This window comes from Balaenoptera physalus, assembly GCF_965194825.1.
Source record: "Balaenoptera physalus genome assembly, chromosome: 15".
NCBI lineage: Eukaryota > Metazoa > Chordata > Mammalia > Artiodactyla > Balaenopteridae > Balaenoptera > Balaenoptera physalus.
Genome location: NC_138894.1, coordinates 6,358,696 through 6,385,604, shown reverse-complemented (window position 1 = coordinate 6,385,604; position 26,909 = coordinate 6,358,696). Strand labels below are relative to the sequence as shown.

At 37.9% G+C, this 26,909-nt stretch overlaps 1 protein-coding gene and 1 long non-coding RNA gene across 4 annotated transcripts in view; one reads left to right on the top strand and one right to left on the bottom strand.

The window, feature by feature from the left end:
- IL18R1 (interleukin 18 receptor 1) overlaps window positions 1-24,739 on the top strand; it is a 59,575-nt gene extending 34,836 nt beyond the window's left edge. The window contains exons 10-11 of one of the 2 annotated variants that reach the window (XM_082426379.1): window positions 1,803-1,961; window positions 4,001-24,739. In XM_082426379.1, the coding sequence (XP_082282505.1) occupies window positions 1,803-1,961; window positions 4,001-4,356 (515 nt within the window). In that variant the 3' untranslated portion in view covers window positions 4,357-24,739. The remainder of the gene's footprint in view (window positions 1-1,802; window positions 1,962-4,000) is intronic. The other variant, XM_082426380.1, reaches the window with a different exon arrangement.
- Window positions 1-26,909, bottom strand: part of LOC309643597 — a 153,975-nt gene that overhangs the window by 122,600 nt on the left and 4,466 nt on the right. The window lies entirely within an intron of this gene.

Sequence of the window (26,909 nt, the reverse complement as noted above, 5' to 3'; positions counted from 1 at the left end):
ACCCTTCCATATTAGTTTATAAAATCTCTCATTTTTTAGGGTTGCACAGTGTTTTATTTCTGTGGATGTATTATTGTTTATTTAGTCACCGTGTGATGGACATTTGGGTTGCTGAAGACCTTTTGTTATTGCAGAAATGATGTGGTGGATAACTTTTGTACAGTTACTGTTTCATATGTGTGCAGTGTAACTGAAGGAAAAATTCCCTAAAGTAGAATTACTAGAAGTGCAGAGGTGGATACAGTTGTTATTTTGATTGATATTACCAATTTGCGCTCCATATTTCTCTACTGCCTACCACCTTCAAAGGACAGGAGTACATTTTTTTCTCATTGCCTTACCCACAACCTTTTGGATATTTGCCAATCTGATAGATAAAAATCTGAGGGGTATCGAAGCATAGTTTTCACTTGCATTTTGCTTACTGTGCAAAAGTATGAGCAACTTCTCATGTGTTTAAGACTCATTTGTATTTCCTTTCTCAAAGTACCCATTCATATTCTTTACCCATGCTTCTACTGGGTTGTTGACTTTTTTTTTTGCTTGCTCATTTTTAGCAGCTATTTACATTTTAGGGAGGTTAGCCTATTGTCTATAATATAAAATGCAAATATGATTCCCAGGTTGTTGATAGTGCTGTGCTTTCGACTTTCTTGATAGTGGTGTGCTACCTGGAAGACTTTTTCATGTGCAGGCATACCTTGTAGATACTGCGGGTTCAGTTCCAGACCACTGCAATAAAGCTAATATCGCAATAAAGTTAGTAACACGAAATTTTTGGTTTCCCAGTGCATATAAAAAATATGTTTACACCATAAGGTAGTGTATCAAGTGTAAAATAGAATTATGCCTAAAAAACAATGTATATACCATAACTTAAATATACTTTGTTGCTAGAAAATGCTAGACATTATTTGAACCTTCAGCAAGTCATAATCTTTTTGTTGGGTCTTTTTTCGAGGGTCTGGCCTCGATGTTGATGGCTGCTGACTGATCAGGGTGGTGGCCTCTGAAGGTTGGAGTGGCTGTGGGAATTTTTAAAAATAAGACAACAGTGAAATTTGCTGCATTGATTGACTCTTCCTTTCACAAATGATTTCCCTGTAGCGTGGGATGCTGTTTGATAGCATTTTTCCCACGGTAGACCTTCTTCCAAAACTGGAGTCAATCCTCTCAAACCTGCTGCTTTATCAACTAACTTTATGTAATATTCTAAGTCCTTTGTTGTCATGTCAACAATCTTCACAGTATCTTCACCAGGAGTAGATTCCGTCTCAGGAAAACATTTTCTTTGCTCATCCATTGAAAGTTTCATCGTGCAATTAAGTCACATCTTCAGGCTCCACTTCTAATTCTAGTTCTCTTGCTGTTTCCATCATAGCTACAGTTACTTCTCCCATGAAGTCTTGAACCCCTCAAAGTCATAAAATAATTTTCATATTTTTCCTTTGAGTTTTTATAGATTCATTATTCGCATTTACAACTTCTAATTTACTAATATAAAAATAAAGAAGTTAATTCACTTTGCTTTGAGCTAAATTTGTCATTAAGTTATAGAATTATTTGTTTTCTATGAAAAATATTTTATTATTTTATTTAAGAGCTTCATTGAGGTATGATCAATATACAAAGAACTGCACATATTTAATGTGCACTGTTTGATGCATTTGGAGGTGAGGATACTATATTTAACTTTTCTTTTTCAATGATTCTGTTCCCATTTTTCGGAACTTTCGCTCAAATTTGTACTTAAATAAACCCTTATTTTCACACGAATTAAAAGAGTCAACCTTATCTCCTAGATGGGAAAACGTACGATGCTTTTGTGTCTTACCTGAAAGAATGTCGACCCGAGAACGGAGAGGAGCACACCTTTGCTGTGGAGATTTTGCCCAGGGTGTTGGAGAAACATTTTGGGTATAAGTTATGCATATTTGAACGGGATGTGGTGCCTGGAAGAGGTAAGAAAGGAAATATCAGATAGAAAACTAGAGGAGTTTTCATCTTTAACTTCATCTTTACTTTTAGAAGATGAAGAGCTTAGTCTTACAGAAGGCTATTCTGCTTGCTTAAAAACAAACAAATGAAGTAGTCCTCTAAACCAGAAATAATCAGCTAAATCAATACAAGCAGTAGTGAGAAGATGAGAAAATTGCACTGTTTCCAAAAATGGCGTCTTGGGGACCTGGTCTCTTCACCTGGCTTCACAGTTCTCTGAGTCTTTGGAGAAAGGAAGTGGGCATTCCATTCTCAGAAGCAGGTCCAGAATCATTATCATGAGGCATTTATCTAGAAATACCCCACAGTAAGAATACCTCTTTTCATGATATTTTGTACAGCAAAACCAATTCTTAATTTAATATGTGATCCTTTGGACTATAAAACAGGTTAATTCTTACCAGAAAATGTTTCTTCTTTATCGCGTTAACATTGGTGAGAAAATTGAAGTAGAAATTAGGACTGATGGCAAAGGATAAAGAAAAGGAGATTGGTGGTTCCTAGCATAATTTAGTTGTGAAATTTTATTTTTTAATTAATCTGTGAATACAAATGGCTGTAACACATATATTGAAGTATATTACAGTTAAAATCAAAGAAATTTAGTAACATTTCCATGTTTTCTCTGAAAGTCTTCCAGAGCTTTGAAGTCTTCCAGAGATTTGGAATCTGGTGTCAAATTATTTTGGATGCTAGCGCATCACAAATGATGCAATACAAATGTCTTAATAGTTACCATCACTCATTCATTCATCCAACATTTACTGAGCACCATCCTTGTGCCAAATTCTAAGCTGGGCATTTAGGACAGAGTAGGAAATAAGAAAGAGTTGTGGGGTTTTTTTTCCCTCCTGGGTTACAAATTAAGAAGGGAAAATATTACAAATCAGAAATAGAAAATACTTTTTAGTAATAGATAACTTCTCAAAAGGAATAATATGCCAAATTGTCAGATGCATTCAACACTGTGATATTTTTGTGCGTCACTCTTTGTATCTAAGAAGACATTCTGTCACTTACAAAGTATTTCTGCTTGACTTTACATCAATTTTATTATATTGGGGTTGGCCCAAAAGTTCGTTTGGGTTTTTCCATAAGATGTTACAGAAAAAGCCAAACGAACTTTTGGGCCAACCCAATATTTCCGTTATTTTTCTAGGAGTCATTTTAAAAACAGATTTCTTCTTAGTTCTTAAATAAAAATAAAGAATGTTTGTATATTCGATTGTGATTAGTTTTGGCTAAGAACTCTTATCTGAGGAGGGCTAGAGGTCTAGAACAGAGGTTGGCAGTCTTCCACCCACAGGTCAGGTCCAGCCTGCCACTCTTATTGAAACAGCCACACACATATGTTCATGTGTGATCTGTGGCTGCTTTTGAGTTACAACAGCAGAGCTGAGTAGCTGTGACAAAGACTGTATGACCCGCAAAGGCTAAAATATTTACCATCTGGCCCCTTTACAGGAAAAAAAATTATCAACCTGCGGTCTAGAATAATGGCAGGATTTTTAAAAAAATCTTTTAATTCAAATTTTAGCATATTCCACCATCCATGTAAAGAGGAAAGATAGTGGAATGGTTAGGAACATACACTCCAGAACCAGACCACTCGGGTTCAGATTCTGGTTCTGCCATTTACTAGCCATGTGACTCTGGGCAAGTTACTTAACCACTCTGCTTTGGCTTCTTCATCTGTAAAATGGGGGTGATCACAATACTTTCTTCATAGGGTCATTATGATGATTAAATGAGTTAATATACATAAAATATTTAGAAGAAGGCATGGCACAGAGAAAGTGCCAAGTAGGTATTCATTATATCATTGTGTAGATGATTGCTTTTTTAATAGGCATAGAAAATTGAGAATTAATGGTTTATCTCAAAGAAAAACTTAAACTAGTGAATTTGAGTTAATACAAAATAGGACTGTGTGAAATGATTTTCATCTCATGCCCACCCTTTCAGTTTTCTTAAATTAATCTGCCACCTCCTGTATTTTCAGCTGTTGTTGATGAAATCCATTCATTGATAGAGAAAAGCCGAAGGCTGATCATTGTCTTGAGTAAAAGTTATATGTCTAATGAAGTCAGGTATGAACTTGAAAGTGGGCTCCATGAAGCACTAGTGGAAAGGAAAATTAAAATCATCTTAATTGAATTTACACCAGTCGGCGACTTCGCATTCTTGCCTCAATCACTGAAGCTTTTGAAATCCCACAGAGTTCTGAAGTGGCAGGCCGATAAATCTCTGTCTTATAACTCAAGGTTCTGGAAGAATCTTCTTTATCTGATGCCCGCAAAAGCAGCCAAACCATGTAGAGACGAAGCAGAAGTCTTGCCTGTTTTTTCGCAGCCCTGATCTTCAGAAAAGCTGAGCAGAAGAAAGAACTCTTGACACTCTGGGGACTGAGTGTATGAGCCTGTTGATAACGAAGGGCATTATTCAAATATTTAACTCTACTCTGTGAATGTCCTAGTCACATTCTGAAGATGAAACTTGTCATTAGGTTGCCGGGGATAAGACTAAACATTGAGCTATAGTCGTGGGCTCTCAGAAGACCCTGGAATTCAACAGAAATGGGTGTCCTGTTTCTCCCTCTTCCATAACTGGATGCAGGCACTCTGCTCAATCCCATATTCAGCAACTGGGAGACTGCACACGGTGTAGAATAACTTATGCCTTAAAATAAGGATATGTCTTTAAGAGATTTTTCATGCTAACAATTGAACTGAAGGATTTTAAGTTCACAAAGTGGCATTTCTCTATGAGCCCGTAGTTGACACAGGAACTGGAATGGTGCCTTCACGACCCCACCATAGCTTCCTACCTCTAAACACCTCTGACAGTGCCTGGGATGCGGGGTGCAGGGCGGGGGTCTGGGAGAACCGACAGGGCTGCGAGCAGAGCAGGGTGTGAGGTGTGAGCTGCTGTAACAGGGCCTCAGCCTCAGAGCATGTGCATTAATGTATCCTGGCTACAGCTGCAGGCCTACAGTTCTTGAAACCCCACCAAGATGCTGCAGAGGGCTTGCTTAATTGGACCTATCTGTGGGAACTTCTTAAAAGGAACTCAAAACAACTTTTTAATCTTTCATGCCAGACACAAATTTTAATTCAAATAATTTTCTGGGTCTTTCAAAAAAATGGTCTAAAACATTTGTTGATTTTGCATAAATGTTTAGACACAGGATGGGTGCCAGATCAGATGAGTTATTCAGCAGCCAAAAAAGGATGGTCACTTGCTTGATTTTTAAAAGATGACAGATTTTAAATGCCCTTTGGGTGGAGGCAGCATGGCAGCCAAGACACTTGAGCTCAAATCCCGGGTTTACCGCCTCCTCTGTGGTCTCCGGAAACTCTTCTAACTCATCTGTGATGCGGTCTCCTCATCTGTAACATTAGAATTTATAAGACCTGTACAGGGGGACTAAGTGAATAAATACAAATGAAGCTCTTGCAACAGTTCTTGACACAAACTTAACACTCAATAAGTGTTGGTATTGCTACTTTTGTTATTGTTATTAATTATCACCTAGGTCAGGTATTTAGCGGTGGAAAGAGAACAAGATCTGGAAAGGAAGGCAGTTTTGACTTGAGGCGATTCATTCTTACAGAGAAGCATAGAGGAGCAGCACATCAGCATATCTGCATTGGACGTCTGCAACTTTTCACATTGGAAGACATATATCTGTCTCCTTAGTACTGGGCCTTCTTGACGGCCTCAGAGGTCTGTTCATGAAAATCACTGAGTGAGTGATAAATAGCAGCCTTACAGAGAAAGGAAAGAGCTGGGTAAGTTTGGAAGGCTGGTTAGAAGATATGGGTGCGGCATGAATGTTCCAGAAAAATTTAAAGCAGAGACTGTAAAACAGCTGTGGTACTACTATCTATAAAGTAGATAATCAACAAGGACCTACCGTATAGCACAGGGAACTCTACTGAATGTTCTGTAATAACCTATGTGGGAAAAGCGTCTAAAAAAGAATGGATGAGGTGAATCAATCACTTTGCTGTACACCTGAAACTAACACAACATTGTAAATCAACTATACTCCAATATAAAATTAAGAATTAAATAAAAAAATTAAAGCAGGCAACTTAAATAATAAAACAGCTGTGGTAGATACTACTGAAAATCAAAGAAAAATGAGATTTTCATCAGATTTTCAGTATAAGAAAGTGGTCTAATTTTTGTAGCACTTACAATTTTGCGTGCTAGTTGGATGGCTAAAAAAAGTAAAGGATTTTAATCACTAAGAAGATTTATGTGTGAAAATATATGGTCGTGAGAAATTTATTGCTATCATCATAGTCTCTAATACATAGAATGATTTGCTTTTCTTTTTTATTATGTATGCTTTAAATACATTAAATGTATTTTGTATTAAATGTGTTAAATGTGTACAGTAAATATATGCTTTAAAATACATTAATGAACCATTGGTCTCGTGCCTTTATTTTTGAAAAATCTCGACATCTTTTTCACTTAGTTTAAAATTTCAATCCCTCAGTCTCAACATATATTCCCACCTTTGTAAATGAGATATGGGTCATTCAAAATGAATGCTTAGATCTATCTTTTTTTATGTCAAATTACTTTGTACCTACCTTCTTTAAAATCCATCCAGGAGCAAAAGAAGAATTCCATTCCCTCTCACAAGGCCACCCAATGTCCAGCACAAATATTAGGTCTTCACGTGCCAGTTAACTCATGTGCATATTTTAAAATTTAAGTGCCAAGCATTTCCAATCAGGACCAGTACCTAACTTTTATTGATAGAATAATGTCATTCTCTTCTATGACTTCAAATGTCCTTACACTGTAGAGTCCATTTCAGAGAATCAGTGAACAACCAGCTGTCTAAGATGTATAAAGAAACAACCCATGTATGTCTATTATATGCTGGGAACATTTATTAAATTCGAGTTATACTCTCGTAAAGCAGAGAGAGACCTTATTACCCACATATTCTAAACCCAGGAACCTGAGACACGGTCAGTCCAGGGACTTGACCTGGGTATGCATTTAGCTAGTGTGACCAGGCTGGGACAGAGAGGGGTACCGTCTCCTCTCTGGAATTGCCTGTTGCAGGGAGACGAGGTAAGTTTTGGGAGGCTGTAGGCGCTTTCCTGTGGCGGCGCCTTGTACTAGGAGGGTCTAGAACAGTCTTGCAGAGAGGAAGAAGGGCTGCTTAGGACTGGCTCGGAGGAGGTTAAAAGAGTACAAGGGCTCTTCTAGGCTACTAGGGTAAGGATGGAGGGGCAGTAGCACTCAAATCCTCTGCAGGATGGAAGTGTACACGTGACTGTGGCATCCGCTGAGGTAAGGGGCGTTAAGACCCCTGAGAGGTACTAGGCGCTCATCCTGAGTTGATGCTGAGTGGTTGACCAGCTGGCTGTGGAGGACTGTCAGCAAGGCACAGAGCGGGTGCACCTCCTTGCAGCCATCAACATGCTTGTCTGAACCGGGGATACTGGCAAAACCGAGTTGACTCATAGCTTTAAATACTCAGAGGAAATAGCTCATCAACCTGGCACGAGTGCACCTCCGAGGGAGGAGAGCCAGGGTTTGGGAGAAGCCATCTTTCTGAGCAGAAGCTACTCTGAGAAACGGGATCAGGAGCCAAGAAGTGGTGGCCAGGCCACAACTCTAACAGGAAACGGGCCGTGTGCGCTGCGGGCAGGACACTGAGTGCTTCAGCCCACCTGCGGGCCGCACTGGTAGCCATCGCATGCAGGCTGGGGGTGCTGAGACCAACACCTACTTTTCTGCGAGAGGCTTGTGAAAACCAGCTTTCATCTCTTTACAGCCTACCTTGTGGTTGCACATACCATCCGGGGAATGTGATACCCCATGTAAACAATTGCTACAACTTGATGTGCAAGTTTCATAATTCATGGTGGGCATGTTAAAATCGACTTTCAAATGGGGTTTCAGGAGTCCCAGGTCTCTTCAGAGGTGCCTTAGCGACCATCCTGGGCAGTGGGCGCGTGTGTGCCTGGCCCCTGCCCTCTGCCTACCTCCCACTCCTTCCAAATATCAGTACTTCAACAGGAGTAGTGCTGCTTTTACCCATTTTTATGTTGAGATGCCACCATAACAATTTTATTTGGCAAAATCAAACACCTCTGAATAGGCCATGGTTTAGATGTAATGAACGTAATCCTCCCTGGCTAGTTTAAACAGAAATGGTTATAGAATTGTTTAGAAAGGGGAAGAAATAGACTCTAGGCTATTCTTCCCAAGGTATAGTCCAAAGTCACCCACAAAAACACTGGGATGCCAAGAGCTGTTGATCCTGCCACAGACAGGAAGAAATCTCTGGAATCATGAAGATTCTGCTGCAGATGCCAGCTCAGAACCATTCTGCAGGCTGGCTGTGGAGCTGCTGAGAGCTAAAAAAAACAACTGCTTCTGTTCACCCAACTGAGTCCACCAGGAGCAACTTAGTTATTAATTTGCTTTATCCCACAATATACACAATAGCCTCAGAATGATGATAATACTAACAACGCCATCAATATTTTGTTGACTAAAAACAGTTCAAGATTTTGGGAGGACTGTTTTATCCCTTGAGAACCTCCCATTAGAATGTAAAGTCAAGTCGGTGTGTTCTAAAGTCATTTGAAATGACTCCTCTTGATGTAGCTTTGTTGACTCAGTATACAGTTAGATTTCTTTTACTGTGAATTTTTAGGAATTGCTGCTTAAATTTTATTTTGTTTTATAATAATGCAAAATATTTACACCCTTCTGAGAGCAAATCTGCAAAATAAGGTATATGCAGAGAAGTCCATCTTCTGCCCTTCTTGTTCGCCCCTTCCCCACAGGTAAACCATTCTAAAAGTGATGTTGATTTACCCTTCTGTTTTGTAATATAATTAAATAGGCATACATATTTAATCCCCCCACGTCTTACAGATAAATGGTAGTGTATTAACTACAATTTTTCCACCTTGCTTTTCCTACTCAATATATTCCAGAGATCACTCCCTAACGGTATATGGAGTTATTTCTCATTCTTACAGTTACATGGTACACCATTGTGTGGCTTGGTTATACTATAGTTTATTCAGCCAATCTCAGATGTTTCCAGTCTTTTGCTATTACAAATTATGTTGTAAAGAATTGTCTTATGCATGCATCTTTTTTTTTCTTTCTTTCTTTTTTTTTTTTTTTTTTGGCCACACCGCGGGCATGTGGGATCTTATTTCCCTGACCAGTGATCAAACCTGTGCTCCCTGCAATGGAATTGCAGAGTCTTAACCACTGGACCGCCAGGGAAGTCCCCTTATGCATGCATCTTTTCACATTTTTCAAGATTATTTTGGGGATAGATTCCAAATGTAGAATACATGGGTCAGAGGGCAATGTGTATGTAATTTTGCTGGATATTGCCATATTCCTTTTCATAGGGGTAATATCATTTTCCGTTCCCATCAGCAATGTAAGGAGCACTAACCCCTTAGCTTTTGTCAATTCTCCTGTAGCGATGTTAATCTTTTTCATCCCTGTTGTTGAAAGGTCTTTGCATATTACAAATGACAATGTGATGTAAGTTGCAAATATTTTTCTTTCCCACTTTGTCCCTTGCGTTTTTAACTTTGCTTTTGGTATTTACCCATTCCCTGATTATAGAGGAATTCACCCATACTTCCAATACTCATATAGATTAATTTTTAAAATTTAAATCTTCAGTCCATTTGGAATTTGTACTGGTGTGCAGTGCAAGGAATGAATCCATTGAATCACTTTTCAGATGACAGTCCAGTTACCACAATACTACTTTTTTACTTTTACCCACTGATTTGTGAATGCCCCTTCTAACTTATACTCAATTTCCATTTCCTATTAGATCTATTTCTGGACTATCTAGTCTATTCTATTGGTCAACTTGCTATTCATGTGGTAATACCACACTGTTTCAATTGCAGAGATTTTAAAACATATTTTAATATCTTGTAGGGGTTATGTCCCCAACCTCACCCCAAAGCTCCTATTTTTCAGTGATTTACTGACTTTTCGTGCATGTTTTTTTCTTCCAAATGAACTTTATAATTAGTATGCTTAACTCCAGGAAAAAAAAACTGATGGCATTTTATTGAGTTCACATTAAATTTTTAAATTAATATAGGGAGGAACAACTTATTTTTGAGATTGCGTCTTCCTAGCCAAGAACATAGGATGTCTCTTCACTTGTTCAAATATGCATTTGGTTCATTCAGGATTGTTTTATAGTTTTACTCATAGAGATTTTGGATATTTCATGTTAAGTTTGGGCTATTTTGCTATTAAAATGGTATCTTCTCTTTGGTGATCTTCTAATTTGTTTTTATTTATATACACTAAGGCAATTGATTTTTCTGTTGATTTTATCATCTGCTACTTTATTATATTCTTATTGCTTGTAGCAGTTATTTGATTCATATCATCTGCAAAATGAGATTGGGGATTTTTCCCTCTTCTCTTCCAATTCCAATGCTTCTAATTGCTTTTTCTTGCTTAATTGCATTAGTAATTAAGCCTCCAGTGTAATGTTAATAATAGTGGATGTAGATATTCTTGTCTCTCTCTGACTTCAGTGGGAAGCCCCTAGTGTTTCCCCACTGAGTATGACACTATTTTACATACCTACACCGTATATATACTATATAGGTAATTAAATTAAGCACAGCTCCGTTAGTTCCAATTTTATCCTGATTTTTTTTAAACATAAATGGGTATTGACTTTTGTCCAATGCCTTTTTATGCAACTATTATACAAAAGTCATTATATGATTTTTCTCCTTAGAGAGTATTAATGTTTTCATAATATCATACTATTCTTGCATTTTGGAGTAAATTTCACTTCATCCTAAGATTTTTTTAAAACAAGCTATGTATTTTGTTCACTAATACTTTATTTAGGAATTTGCATATTTGCTTCTAAGCAAGACTGAGCTGTAGTTGTGTGTGGGTGTGTGTGTGTTTAAGTATTCAATCTTAAAGAAGTATACAATCTTTAAGTATTCTTAATATTAGCAAACAGTGAAAAATCATTAAATATTTGAGAAAGATTTTTACTATGAAAGGTCAAGGTTAACAACAAAACAGAGCTTGGAGATAAGCCAAGGAAAAACATACTTACAAACAAACTTTAATATTCTCAGAGAAACAAAGAAAGATGTTACATCAGAGCACAACAAAATGGAGTTGGAAATTAAAAATGAGATAACTGAAGCGGAAAACACAATATCCAGGTTAGAGGGTAGTGAGGTGCCACCCAGAATGTAAAAAAAAAGCTAATTAAATTGAAAGTAGAGGAGAAAAAAGAATTAGAATATTGGCCTAAATTAATGTAATAGAATATCTATAAAATGGGAATAAGCAAACACCCTATACTATGAGAATAGAGAAATAAAAGGAATTTTTTTACAAATAAGTAAAGAAAATATCTCAAAATTGAAGGACATGAGTTTCTAGATTGAAAGGGCTACCAATTTTCCAGAAAAACGCATAGAGAATCACTTCCAAACTTGGAAGGAAAAGTGATGTGCTCCCTACAGTCTAATACTCAAACAATTATTCTCCAATATGAGGACAAAATAGAGGTTTTCAGACATATGAGCCCTCAAGATATTTACCTCCCATGTACCTTGTGTCTGAGGTCTACTGGAAGAGGTGCTTCTCCAAAAAAGAGAACATCCTCTAAGAAGGCTCAGAAATAAGGGATCCAACTTAGGAGAGTGGTAAAAAGTGTCTCCAGGCTGACGGTAAATGGAAATCCCAGGATGGCAATTGAGAGCATGTTCCAGATAGACCGTTTTCAGGAAGAAGACAGATTTCCCAGTGTGTTTAATGCATTGAGAGGTCATTTACATTTCTAGTGGAAAGTTGAGGAATGAGTTAATGATAAATATAGAGAAATTTAATCAAATGAAGAAAAATAATTATTAGCTTCTAGTGAAACAAAAGTTGGTATATGAAAAGAGATGTAGTCAAACAGCATTATATGGCTCAGCCATAAATAGTATTTACCTGTAACAATGGTGTAAATATTCAACATTTATTTAACTAAAATTATGGTATAACTATATTTGGAGGCAGGATAGGAGGGAAAACGTGTTTGTGGTAGTGGAGGTGTTGGGGCTAAGTCACACCTTTCATTGTTAGGAAGTCAACAGATTATATCTAAAACTTTGTTCAAAGTCAAGGTTCTTTGAAAAACAGGCTATGCTTTGCTTTCTCATTAATCTCTGGTCTATTTGCTGCAATATCTCCCATACTCTGCAGTCCAGGACATCTGCAGGCTCTGGATCCCCAGCTCTAATGGGAACTCTTCAACCCCACTTGACTTCTCTGTTGTAGTCAACACTAGTCACCCCAGTTTTCTTCTGAAACCTCCTTGGATTTGTGAAAAGATTCCCTCCTGGTTTTCATAGCCCCATTTTCATATTCCCTTTTCATACTGTTTGGTGGTTTCTCTTTCTCTGTTCCATGCCACCCCTCCCTTAAAATTTTCCAGGGTCGCTTTCTGGAATCTTCTTTCCTTCTCATGCTGCATATTATCCTTGCCCATTGCTTTAGCAAACCTAAAGAGAAAAAATCCCTCTTCCCATCTGTGGTCTGTTTTCTGAGCTCTAGAATCACACATTCAGCTCTACCTTGGGTAACTTTATCTAGAAACGTACATAACATCTAAAACTCAACTATTTATACTGAATTGATTCTAGTTTCCCAAAGCCTGTACCTCTGTTTTGGTTTTACGAACCCATTTTCTACCTGATGAAAATTGTAGAACCATTTTCTACCATTTTCTTCCAAGCAGGAAGCTGAGGGTCACCTATATTAATTCTCTTTCTCCCATGTTTCTATATTCAGTCAGGAAGTTCTACCCTGGACCTGTGTTCTCTATAATAGCTCCTTAGAAGCGGCCTTACATATGTCCCTTACTAACACCTGCAAAAATAGGTGAGTAGATGCTTTTGATGGAGCTTAAAGAGGTTCTTTTCTGTTTGCTGTTCTGTTTACTGCAAGTTTCTCAGTCATCAGCTGAGAATGAGGATGAGGGAGGAAACTTTAGAAGAAAGGAAGAAATATGAAGTTGTTTTCTAGGAAAATAATATAGTGAATGAAGTAGAGAAATATAGCACGGCTGCTAACAAGTATTAAAGTCTCCCTCAGGTTATGGAGACCAGTCAGCATGCCTGCGTGTTTCCTCCAGCCATGTTCAGTTGTGTATGTTCAACTAAGGAAGAGAGTTAGTAATTTTTAAGCTAATGCGATAAAATAAGAGAACGTCAAGTGAACTAAAGGTATAGGTAAGCGACTGATAATAATGCACGACAATAAAACTTAAGTTGGAAAATGCGTGTATAGAGGGTGTCATTGAAGATTTGGTAAGAGCAATATAAGATTCTTCTGTGACCACATGATTGTCACAAATGAATTGATATCGGAGTGTTTCAGGGAGTAAGATGATAGGATTCTGGAAACGGAGATTATTGAGGCATGGCAAATACTAGTAATGGCAGGTGTAGGAATAAATGCCTGAGGTAGGCGTGGAAGTCAAGACATTTGGAAGAGAGGAGTTAAAGAATGGAGAGACCAGGGTGTTCCATGGATCATCTATGTGAATACTAAAATTACCAAGAATCACAACAGGGAGGGTTATGGTGAGCATAAGAATAAGTGGGGGGTTAAACTCTTCAGAGAATGTGAAACTGAGAGGAGCCCTGCAGGGCTTTCCCAGGAACAGACTCCTGTGTCCTCCGCCTGTTGTTTGTAGAGCTTTAGCTTCCTAGGCTTTCCCTGAGTTCCAAAGAACAAATTTAATCAGAGAAGCAAAAAAATGCAAAAACAAAGGAAAGCAGTCAAGCAAGACAAAATAATAATAGTTTAGCCATAAAATTAAATGAAGGACTTTTAGTTCCTCCTCAAGGGCTAGTTATTTTGCAGATACTAAAGCCCCCACCAGGTGGAGAAAGTTAACTGCAAGCTGACCACCAGCAGGTGGACCTCAGACACTTTGGAACCAGAAGGTTGACGATTGAGATTTCCAAAACATGACCCTGTTACCTCACCGTCAGCCAATCAGAGAATTGTACATGGGCTGATCTCATACCCTGAGACTCTCTCCCTTCACTTTATCTTTAAAAACCCTTCCCTGATAGCCACCAGGGAATTCAGGTCTTTGGAGCACAAGCTGCCTGTTCTCCTTGCTTGGTACCCTGCAATGAATGCTGTTCTTTCCTTCACCACAACCTGGTATAAGTAGACTGGTTTTGCTGTATGTAGACCCAAGTTCTGTTCAGTAACAAATGCAGCAGTGTGACCAGGGGTTTGGGGACAACCTCAACAAGGTGAGTAATGGGTGGTATTACAGGGTGAAGACATGCTATTCAAAGCTGGGGATTTTTAGGGAGGAGGGAGTATAATGGCTGGAAATCAGTGGCTCAAGGGGTCTGGGAGAGAAAACAACCAGAATTTAAGTGGGCTGTTAGGGAAACAATGTCCTCGGGAGAGAGTCAAATAGCAACAGTGAGAAAGGGGTAAGAAAGTCCAGGGGAGAGTTTGAAGATATGACAAATGATCAATTTAACCATCTACAAATGAGGTTAGAAAAAAATTAATTAAATTTCAGAGAAATCCCTCTGGGAGACATCCCCAAGTCTGCGGTTTGGCTAAGAGCTCGTCTCCTATGGTCCACCGTGCATACCTCTATTTAGCATTTATCATCTAAGAAATGATCTTCAGAGGTCCAGTCCCTCTTTGACCAGCCTAACTGTTCACAGTTACCAGCAAGAGATCTTGCCTATAGTAGATGGTTAGCAAATGTTTGTTAGACTGGACTTATTACTGTGCACTGTAATTATTTACCTTTCCCCCCAAATATGAGCTCTTTGAGGGTAGGGCGTGTGAATTTTATTCATCCTTGTATCATATTTCTGATACAATAATAGACACATAAAATGCTTGGAACCATGAATGCACAGAATAGATTCATTTTTATTTCTCCCAGCAATTTACTCCAAGTGAAATAGAATTCATTTATCCAACGGTAATATTATATGTTTCAGTTATTTATTGCTATCTAACAAATCACCCCGAAACTTAGTTGCTTAAACATTGACGGTTTGTTATTTCTCACAATTCTGCAATCTAGGTTGGGGTCCATTGGACCATTTTTCTGCTCCATGTGGTGTCTGCTGGGGCTGGAACATCTACTATATTCTTCACTCACATGTGTAGACTAAGATGGTTGGAGCAACTGGAGTATGACCAGACAACTCACTCTCTCTCTCTCCTCATGTTTTTACAACTAGCTTTTACAGCTACTTGAGCTTCCTTACAGCAAGGTGATCTCAGAACATTTGGACAAGAAATATTGTATCTGGCCTCCAAGAGAAAGCTGAAGACCTTTAAAAAACTAGATCCAGATGGGCACTTCCACTGCACTTTGTTGGTCAAAGCAAGTCACAAATTCAACCTAGATTCAAGAACAGGAACAGTAGACTCCACCTCTGGACATGAAGAATGCACATGAAGGACCAGAGGAAATGATGGCAGCCATTTTTGGAGACTACCCCCACAATGCCTGTAGGAGGGTATTCTGTCTCCTGCAAACCCTATCCAAACTCGATTAAAGTGATCAAACTGGCTTTGGAAATCACCTCTCTAAACAACTTTAGACTCAACTTCAACATCTGCATCAGGATATCTGAAGCTTCAGAAGGATAGCTCCCACACCCCAAGTCACTTGAATCCAGTTCAATTCAATAGGTATTGAATACCAGTCATAGACAACCCCTTACGTTTAGCCTTTTCCTTCCATCTTAGCCACATCTCTTCCCAGGTCTCTTGCCTTTATTCTTTTTTTTTTACCATTCATCTTCCATGGATTTTATTTATTTATTTTTTAAACATCTTTATGGAGTATAGTTGCTTTACAGTGTTGTGTTAGTTTCTGCTGTATAACAAAGTGAATCAGCTATATGTATATGTATATCCCCATATGCCCCCCACTTGCATCTCCCTCCCACCCTCCATATCCCACCCCTCTAGGTGGTCACAAAGCACCTAACTGATTTCCCTGTGCTATGCAGCTGCTTCCCACTAGCTATCTATTTTACATTTGGTAGTGTATATATGTCAGTGCTACTCCCTCACTTCTTCCCAGCTTACCCTTCCCCCTCCCCATGTCCTCAAGTCCATTCTCTACATCTGCGTCTTTATTACTGTCCTGCCCCTAGGTTCATCAGGACCATTTTCTTTTTAGATTCCATATGTACACTTTAGCATACAATTTCATTTCATTTCATTTTATGGCTGAGTAATATTCCACTGTATATATGTGCCACATCTTCTTTATCCATTCATTTCTCAATGGACACTTAGGCTGCTTCCATGTCCTGGCTATTGTAAATAGTGATGCAGTGAACATTATGGTACATGACTCTTCTTGAATTATGGTTTTCTCAGGGTATATGCCCAGTAGTGGGATTGCTGAGTGATACAGTAGTTCTATTTTTAGTTTTTTAAGGAACCTCCATACTGTTCTCAATAGTGGCTGTATCAATTTACATCCCCACCAACAGTGCAAGAGGCTTCCCTTTTCTCCACACCCTCTCCAGCATTTATTGTTTGTAGATTTTTTTTTAAATTTTATTTATTTATTTATTTATTTATTTATTTATTTATTTATTTATGGCTGTGTTGGGTCTTCGTTTCTGTGTGAGGGCTTTCTCTAGTTGCGGCAAGTGGGGGCCACTCTTCATCGCGGTGCACGGGCCTCTCGCTACCATGGCCTCTCCCGCTGCGGAGCACAGGCTCCAGATGCACAGACTCAGCAATTGTGGCTCATGGGCTTAGTCGCTCCGCGGCATGTGGGATCCTCCCAGACCAGGGCTCGAACCCGTGTCCCCTGCATTGGCAGGCAGATTCCCAACCACTGCGCCACCAGGGAAGCCCTGTAGATTTTTTGATGATGGCCATTCTGACTGGTGTGAGGTGATACATCATTGTGGTTTTGATTTGCTTTTCTCTACTGATTATTGATGTTGAGCATCCTTTCATGTGTTTGTTGGCAATCTGTATATCTTCCTTGGAGAAATGTCTGTTTGGGTTTTCCACCCATTTTTGGATTGGGTTGTTTGTTTTTTGATATTGAGCTGCATGACCGCTTGGATATTTTGGAGATTAATCCTTTGTCAGTTGCTTCATTTGCAAATATTTTCTCCCATTCTGAGGGTTGTCTTTTCATCTTGTTTATGGTTCCCTTTGCTATGCAAAACCTTATAAGTTTCATTAGGTCCCATTTGTTTGTTTTTGTTTTTATTTCCATTACTCTAGGAGGTGGGTCAAAAAGGATTTTGCTGTGATTTGTCATCGAGTGTTCTGCATATGTCATAGAGTGTTCTGCCTATGTTTTCCTCTAAGAGCTTTTTTTTTTTTTAAGATCTTTATTGAGTATAATTGCTTTACAATGGTGTGTTGGTCTCTGCTTTATAACAAAGTGAATCAGCTATACATATACATATATCCTCATATCTCCTTGTCATGCATCTCCCTCCCACCCTCCGTAACCCACCACTCTAGGTGGTCACAAAGCACAGAGCTGATCTACCTGTGCTGTGCGGCTGCTTCCCACTAGCTATCTATTTTACATTTGGTAGTGTATATATGTCAGTGCTACTCCCTCACTTAGTCCCAGCTTACCCTTCCCCCTCCCCATGTCCTCAAATCCATTCTCTACATCTGCGTCTTTATTCCTGTTCTGCCCCTATGTTCTTCAGAACCTTTTTTTTTTTAGATTCCATATATATGTGTTAGCATACAGTATTTGTTTTTCTCTTTCTGACTTACTTCACTCTGTATGACTGACTCTATCTCCATCCACCTCACTACAAATAACTCCATTTTGTTTCTTTTTATGGCTGAGTAATATTCCATTGTATATATGTGCCACATCTTCTTTATCCATTCATCTGTTGATGGACACTTAGGGTGCTTCCATGTCCTGGCTATTGTAAATAGAGCTTCAGTGAACATTGCGGTACATGACTCTTTTTAAATTATGGTTTTCTCAGGGTATATGCCCAGTAGTGGGATTGTTGCGTCCTATGGTTGTTCTATTTTTAGTTTTTTAAGGAATCTCCATACTGTTCTCCATAGTGGCTGTATCACTTTACATTCCCACCAACAGTGCAAGAGGGTTCCCTTTTCTCCACACCCTCTCCAGCATTTATTGTTTGTAGATTTTTTGATGATGGCCATTCTAACCGGTGTGAGATGATATCTCATTGTAGTTTTGATTTTCATATCTCTAATGATTAGTGATGTTGAGCATCCTTTCATGTGTTTGTTGGCAATCTGTATACCTTCTTTGGAGAAATGTCTATTTAGGTCTTCTGCCCATTTTTGGATTGGGTTGTTTGTTTTTTTGATATTGAGCTGCATGTGCTGCTTGTAAATTTTGGAGATTAATCCTTTGTTAGTTGCTTCATTTGCAAATATTTTCTCCCATTCTGAGGGCTTTCTTTTTGTTTTGTTTATGTTTTCCTTTGCTGTGCAAAAGACTTTTAAGTTTCACTAGGTCCCATTTGTTTACTTTTGTTTTTTTTTCCATTTCTCTAGGAGGTGGGTCAAAAAGGACCTTGCTGTTATTTATGTCATGGAGTGTTCTGCTTATGTTTTCCTCTAAGAGTTTGATAGTGTCTGGTCTTACATTTAAGTCTTTAACCCATTTTGAGTTTATTTTTGTGTATGGTGTTAAGGAGTGTTCTAATTTCATTCTTTTCCATGTAGCTGTGCAGTTTTCCCAGCACCACTTATTGAAGAGGCTGTCTTTTCTCCATTGTATATTCTTGCCTCCTTTATCAAAGATAAGGTGACCATATGTGCATGGGTTTATCTCTGGGCTTTTGAACCTGTTCCATTGATCTATGTTTCTGTTTTTGTGCCAGTACCATACTGTCTTGATTACTGTAGTTTTGTAGTATAGTCTGAAGTCCAGGAGCCTGATTTCTCCAGCTCCGTTTTTCGTTCCCAAGATTGCTTTGGCTATTTGGGGTCTTTTGTGTTTCCATACAAATTGTGAAAATTTTTGTTCTAGTTCTGCGAAAAATGCCATTGGTAATTTGATAGGGATTGCACTGAATCTGTAGATTGCTTTGGGTAGTATAGTCATTTTCACAATGTTGATTCTTCCAATCCAAGAACATGGTATATCTCTCCATCTGTTTGTATCATCTTTTCTTTCATCAATGTCTTACAGTTTTCTGCATACAAATCTTTTGCCTCCTTAGGTAGGTTTATTCCTAGGTATTTTATTCTTTTTGTTGCAATGGTAAATGCGAGTGTTTCCTTAATTTCTCTTTCAGATTTTTCATCGTTCATGTATAGGAATGCAAGAGATTTCTGTGCATTAATTTTGTATCCTGCTACTTTGCCAAATTCATTGATTAGCTCTAGGAGTTTTCTGGTAGCATCTTTAGGATTCTCTATGTGTAGTATCATGTCATCTGCAAACAATGACAGTTTTACTTCTTCTTTTCTGATTTGGATTCCTTTTATTTCTTTTACTCCTCTGATTGCCTTTGCCAAAACTATGTTGAATAATAGTGAGAGTGGGCACCCTTGTCTTGTTCCTGATCATACAGGAAATGTTTTCAGTTTTTCACCATTGAGAATGATGTTGGCTGTGGGTTTCTCATATATGGCCTTTAATATGTTGAGGTAGGTTCCCTCTATGCCCACTTTCTGGAAAGTTTTTATCATAAATCGATGTTGAATTTTGTCAAAAGCTTTTTCTGCATCTATTGAGATTATCATATGGTTTTTATCCTTCAGTTTGTTAACATGGTGTATCACATTGATTGATTTATGTATATTGAAGAATCCTTGCATTCCTGGAATAAACCCCACTTGATCATGGTGTATGATCCTTTTAATGTGCTGTTGGATTCTGTTTGCTAGTATTTTGTTGAGGATTTTTGCATCTATGTTCATCAGTGATATTGGCCTGTAGTTTTCTTTTTTGTGACATCTTTGTCTGGTTTTGGTGTCATTGTGATGGTGGCCTCATAGAATGAGTTTGGGAGTGTTCCTCCCTCTGCTATATTTTGGAAGAGTTTGAGAAGGATAGGTGTTAACTCTTTTCTAAATATTTGATAGAATTCACCTGTGAAGCCATCTGGTCTTGGACTTTTGTTTGTTGGAAGATTTTTAATCACAGTTTCAATTTCAGTGCTTGTGATTGGTCTGTTTACATTTTCTGTTTCTTCCTCGTTCAGGCTTGGTACGTTGTGCTTTTCTAAGAGTGTGTCCATTTCTTCCAGGTTGTCCATTTTATTGGCATATAGTTGCTTGTAGTAATCTCTCATGATCCTTTGTATTTCTGCAGTGTCAGTTGTTACTTCTTTTTCATTTCTAATTCTGTTGAGTTGAATCTTCTCCCTTTTTTTCTTGATGAGTCTGGCTAATGGATTCTCAACTTTGTTTATCTTCTCAAAGAACCAGCTTTTAGTTTTATTGATCTTTGTTATTGTTCCTTCATTTCGTCTTTATTTATTTCTGACCTGGTCTTTATGATTTCTTTCCTTCTGCTAACTTTGGAGGTTTTTTTGTTGTTCTTCTTCTTTCTCTAATTGCTATAGGTGTAAGTTTTGGTTTTTTATTTGAGATTTTTCTTGTTTCTTGAGGTAGGATTGTATTGCTGTAAACTTCCCTCTTAGAACTGCTTTTGCTGTATCCCATAGGTTTTGAGTCATGTTTTCATTGTCATTTGTTTCTAGGTATTTTTTGATTTCCCTTTGATTTCTTCAGTGATCTCTTGGTTATTTAGTAGCATATTGTAAAGCCTCCATGTGTTTGTATTTTTTACAGTTTTTTCCTGTAATTGATATCTAGTCTCATAGCGTTGTGGTCAGAAAAGATACTTGATACGATTTCAATTTTCTTAAATTTACTACAGCTTGATTTGTGACCCAAGATATGAGCTATCCTGGAGAATATTCCACGAGCACTTTAGAAGAAAGTGTATTCTGGTTTTTTTGGATGAAATATCCTATAAATATCAATTAAGTCCATCTGGTCTAATGTGTCATTTAAAGCTTGTGTTTCCTTATTTATTTTCGTTTTGGATGATCTGTCCATTGGTGAAAGTGGGGTCTTAAAGACTCCGACTATTATTGTGTTACTGTCGATTTCCCCTTTTATGGCTGTTAGCATTTGCCTTATGTATTGAGGTGCTCCTACGTTAGGTGCATAAATATTTACAATTGTTATATCTTCTTCTTGGATTGATCCCTTGATCATTATGTAGTTTCCTTCTTTGTCTCTTGTAATAGTCTTTATTTTGAAGTCTATTTTGTCTGATATGAGTATTGCTACTTCATCTTTCTTTTGATTTCCATTTGCATGGAATATCTTTTTCCATTCCCTCACTTTCAGTCTGTATGTGCCCCTAGGTCTGAAGTGGGTCTCTTGTAGACAGCACATATACAGGTCTTGTTTTTGTATCCATTCAACCAGTCTGTGTCTTTTGGTTGGAGCATTTAATCCATTTACATTTAAGGTAAGTATTGATATGTATGTTCCTATTACCATTTTCTTAATTGTTTTGGGTTTGTTTTTCTAGGTCTTTTCCTTCTCTTGTGTTTCCTGCCTAGAGAAGTTCCTTTAGCATTTGTTGTAAAACTGGTTTGGTGGTGCTGAATTCTCTTAACTTTTGCTTGTCTGTAAAGCTTTTAATTTCTCTGTTGAATCTGAATGAGATCCTTGCTGGGTAGAGTAATCTTTGTTGTAGTTTTTTCCCTTTCATCACTTTAAATATATCCTGCCACTCCCTTCTCGCTTGCAGAGTTTCTGCTGAAAGATCAGCTGTTAACTTTATGGGGATTCCCTTGTATTTTATTTGTTGCTTTTCATATTTTTTTCTTTGTATTTAATTTTTGATAGTTTGATTAATACGTGTCTTGGTGTGTTTCTCCTTGGATTTATCCTGTATGGGACTCTCTGCACTTCCTGGACTTGATTGACTATTTCCTTTCCCATGTTAGGGAAATTTTTGACTATAATCTTTTCAAATATTTTCTCAGACCCTTTCTTTTTTTCTTCTTCTTCTGAGACCCGTATAATTCAAATGTTGGTGCGTTTAATGTTGTCCCAGAGGTCTCTGAGACTGTCCTCAATTCTTTTCATTCTTTTTTCTTTATTCTGGTCTGTGGCACTTATTTCCACTATTTTATTTTCCAGGTCACTTATCTGTTCTTCTGCCTCAATTATTCTGCTATTGATCCCATCTAGAGTATTTTTAATTTCATTTATTGTATTTTTCACCATTGTTTGCTCTTTAGTTTCTCTAGGTCCTTGTTAAATGTTTCTTGTATTTTCTCCATTCTATTTCTGTGATTTTGAATCATCTTTACTGTCATTACTCCGAATTCTTTTCCAGGTAGACTGCCTATTTCCTCTCCATTTGTTTGGTCTGGTGGGTTTTTACCTTGCTCCTTCATCTGCTGCATGTTTCTCTGTCTTCTCATTTTGTTTAATTTATTGTGTTTGGGGTCTCCTGTTCCCAGGCTGCAGGTTTAGAGTTCCCATTATTTTAAGTGTCTGCCCCTGTCACAGACACGCAGTGTGTGAAGTTGGTTGAGTAGCTTTTGTAGGCTTCCTGGTGGAGGGGACGGGTGCCTGTGTTCTGGGGGGTGGGGTTGGATCTTGTCCTTCTGGTGGGCAGGACGCAGCTGGTGGTGTGTTTTGGGGTGTCTGTGAACTTAGTATGACTTTATCCTGCCTTTATTCTTATCACTGTGTTGCTCTCACGTGACTCCATAAGCCTGGAGCTTCATGTGCCTGGAATATCGTTCAGCTGCTCCCTATGACCTGTGTTGAAATAGGCCTATAAAAAACCTCATATCCTCTTGGAATCCTAGATAGATTCATGACCCAGGGCAGATATATTTTTTTGGTTCATTCCTAGTTATAAATGCTCTCTTCCACCTCAGGGAAACACTCATTTTGCCTTCATCCCAAAGCAAATGTAGTCTTCTTTTGTATTTTATGTTATCCTCTAGTTATGTGTAGAAGCAGCCCTGGAGCATTCATATGTTCAGATGAGTCAGCTTTATCTTTGTTAGAATATCAGCCTCTTGAGGATGGGTGATATCTAGGCTTAACCAAGTTGCTTTCTAGATAAAGCTCTTTCTGACCCGTGTGGTCTCAGAGTGTCCTAAGGTTCTTATTAAGTGATTTGATTTGTTCTATCAAAGGAACAGTGGGGTTCTTAATTATATGTTATATTTTGAATCTTTGTTTTAATAAAGAGGTACCAAAAAATCTTGGTGATTTCAGAGTTTAAATTTATTTCCCTGTCTGTATCAATAAATTATTGTTTCAAATAAATGGTGTTAGAGAGATGTTTTTTTCTTTTTCAGAATTAAAAAAATGTTAATCCCACGAAAAGCTTTAGGTTATATCATAAAGGTTACATTTTGGGGAGTTAGTTTTACAAAACGAAAAAAAACCAAAAAAAACACCCAAAACCCACAGTTGAGAAACTGTTGAGTGCTAATAATCTTTACAGGAAATTCCTGTAAAGGAAGTAGGATTACTCACTCTTTCAACTAAACCTAACCACAAACCTTATCTAGTCAAGGAGGTTGGTCTGGGGAGAGTTTTAGATGCTTCATCTTCAGGTCATTTCCTTCTACTTAGAGAGGTCATTAATTTGATTTTCCTCTGTATGACCATGAATTTGACAATGTCAGTGGTCATTTACAAAATACTAAAGGTTTTCCTTTTTTTTTTTCTCCAGGTTTAGCTCATTATTTACAAACTTGTGTGAGTTACATGTACTTTCTCCATTTATCTCTCTGGCTAGGAAGAGATATTGTAGACCTCTTTGAAAATGGATATTCTCACATGCTCATCTTCAGATAGAAAAGCCGGCAGTCACTGAAAGAAAGACTTGAAGTTCCTTTCTCTTTTTCAATGTCTTAAGGACAGGAAATACAGGTAAGACAATGGTATATATTTTTTTCCACTAGATTTCCTAACCAGCAAATATAAGTTGAGAAAAGAACTTAAATCATTTTCAAAATGGATTGCTAACACTATTCTTTTTCATAAACTATTTGTACTAATAAATTTGCTACCTAATTAGCAAATTTTACATCTCCACATATATGGAGACTTTATAAAAAAACAAAACCTGGTGGTTATGAAATAAACCTATCTACAATGCTTTGAGCATTTTGTGGGAAAGGTGGAGAGCAGAGGGGTTCAAAATGTTTGCTGACTCAGCCATAAAAAGAAACAAAATTGGGTCATTTGTAGAGACGTGGATGGACATAGAGGCTGTAATACAGAGTGAAGTAAGTCAAAAAGAGAAAAATATCGTATATTAATGCATATATGTGGAATATGAAAAAAAATTGGTATAGATGATCTTATTTACAAAGCAGAAATAGAGACACAGACATAGAGAACAAATATATGGATACCAAGGGGAAAAGGTGGGGTGGTGGGGTGAATTGGGAGATTGGGATTGACATATATACACTATTGATACTATGTATAAAATAAATAACTAATGAGAACCTGCTGTATAGCACAGGGAACTCTACTCAGTGCTCTATGGAGACCTAAATGGGAAGGAAATCCAAAAAAAGAGGGGATACATGTATACATATAGTTGATTCACTTTGCTGTACAGTAGACACTAACACAATATTATAAAGAAACTATACTCCAATAAAAATTTAAAAAACAAAAAACAAAAAAGCAAACAAAAATAGAGGGCATAGATAGTACCTATAATATCTAGCATAGAGTTTGCCACATAACAAGAATTCAGCAAATAATTGTTGTACAAATGTGTATGACCAAGATTGGCAATTTAGTTTAGATTGGGTTTTGTTAAGCTATTCATATCTGTATTCCAGCGTCATCATTTTTTAAATGAATGACTTTGGACAATTTACTTCACCAAAAAAAAAAAAAGTTTTTGCTGAATTTAAATGCTTGTCTTGACTTGACTGTAAAATCTTTGAGAGCAGGAACTACACTCTTGATTTTCTGTAATTCCTAGACAATGGGATATAAAGCTACCATGGATCATGTGAGAACCATAATAATATTAGTTGAATTAAATAGTTGCTGTTACACCAGACCAAATGTTTACATGTACATGTGTTCCCTGGGTATAGTCATTGCTGATCTTAGGGGAAATTGTCTTTAACTGTGGGATTCTCCTACCTGAGCCTCAGATTCCCTGTTGACACCTGCCTTCTCTACCTGCCTTTCCTCTTTTTCTCCTCCCACCAAAAGCTTTGGTCAGAAAAAATTTTAGTTCATCATCAACCAAAGATAGTTGAAGGTGTAGTCTTGACCAACTGATTGGGGGAATCTTCAACCTGTAACAAAAAAAATATGGCTCTCAAAAAGCAGGTATGGATGCTGTTTTGGAGAAGAGACCCTTCAGATACTTGAAGTCACCCTTTTGAGCTCTTATCTCCTTTTGTGAGGTGACGGCATATGCTGATAGGAAAATCAGAGTCTCTGAGACCCTTTTCATATGGACATGAATTCCTCTTCTAATACTTATAAGATGTGCAATTATCATTAATAGTGGGGACCACTCTTCAAGCAATGTGAGCCTTGGTGGTCCATCAGTGAAACATGAAGGACAGCAACCATCTTCCCGAGTGTGACAGAAAGTACGTAGGAGAGCAGGACACCATTATATTCAGTGCCACCTGCCCATTGATTTACTGCCAAGAACAGACCTGCAGCCTGGTTTGGTTAAGTTGCCCAATGCTTGAAAACTGCTCGATAAATCACCTTGTGTGATTCCTTATGATTCTTGGAAGTGTTTTGGTGATGGTGGAATGAAAGGCATCACACAGACATCAAAAGATCTTAAAGAGGTAGATGTTGACAAACAATATCATTTGTGTTATCCCACATCGATGGGGTTTCCAGAATGGGCTTGCTCTTGTGTTGCTCAGTTGTCAACAGTGTTGGTAATAACTGCTATAACTTAGCACAGACCCATCTCCCCAAGGTTTATTCTTGTCCCTGAACAGGGCTTCCCAGGGATGATCCCTGAATCACAGTAATTTCCCTGACACTTGTTTATAATATAGAGTCCAATGTTCTTCTCCTTGAGAATCTGATTTAATATGACTTGGAGACCCCAGATATCTGAATTTATAAAAAGCATTCCAGGTGATTCTTGTAATGGAGATAATTTGAGAAACACAATCCCAGAGACAAAGCTGTAGCCTAGAAACAGCCCCAGGCAGCCTGAGGTCTTACGCCAGTAGGTGAGGGTATCATGGACAGAACATCTGACCACTCAAGGTTGGGACAGGAATTCCTGAGGTCTGGAGACTTCTGGGTGTCACAGTAAAAAATTTTCTATAGGCTTGGTAATTCAAACATGGAATCACAGAATGTTAAAGCTGAGATGATCTTAGAAATAATAAAGTCCCATGATTCTCAAGTCAGGGAACTTTAAAAAAAAAATGCAGATTTTCCAGTTTAATCCCCAGAAGTTAGGACCCCCTAGCCCTAAGGTGGAGGAACAACTGATAGCAGTCCAAATAATTTATTTTGCAAATAAAAAAACTGAAGTGCAGAGAGAGGCTAACTAGAGTCACACAGCAAGTTAATGGTTAAACTTAGGTTGATATGCATTTATTTTGACTTCTTCTGAGTTCTTTTGCATTTATTTGGACAACAGAATTGATACAATTTATGCATGAAGCTTTTCCTAGGATTTGGAGATAAGATTTCTGAAACAGGATCCCTTCTCTTAAGGAGCTCCCAACCTAGTGAGAGGACATGGTATGTGAAATAACAATTTCACTATGGTGTGGATAAATTCTGAACAAGGACTTACTGAACTCCTGTGTGAGTCACGCCCT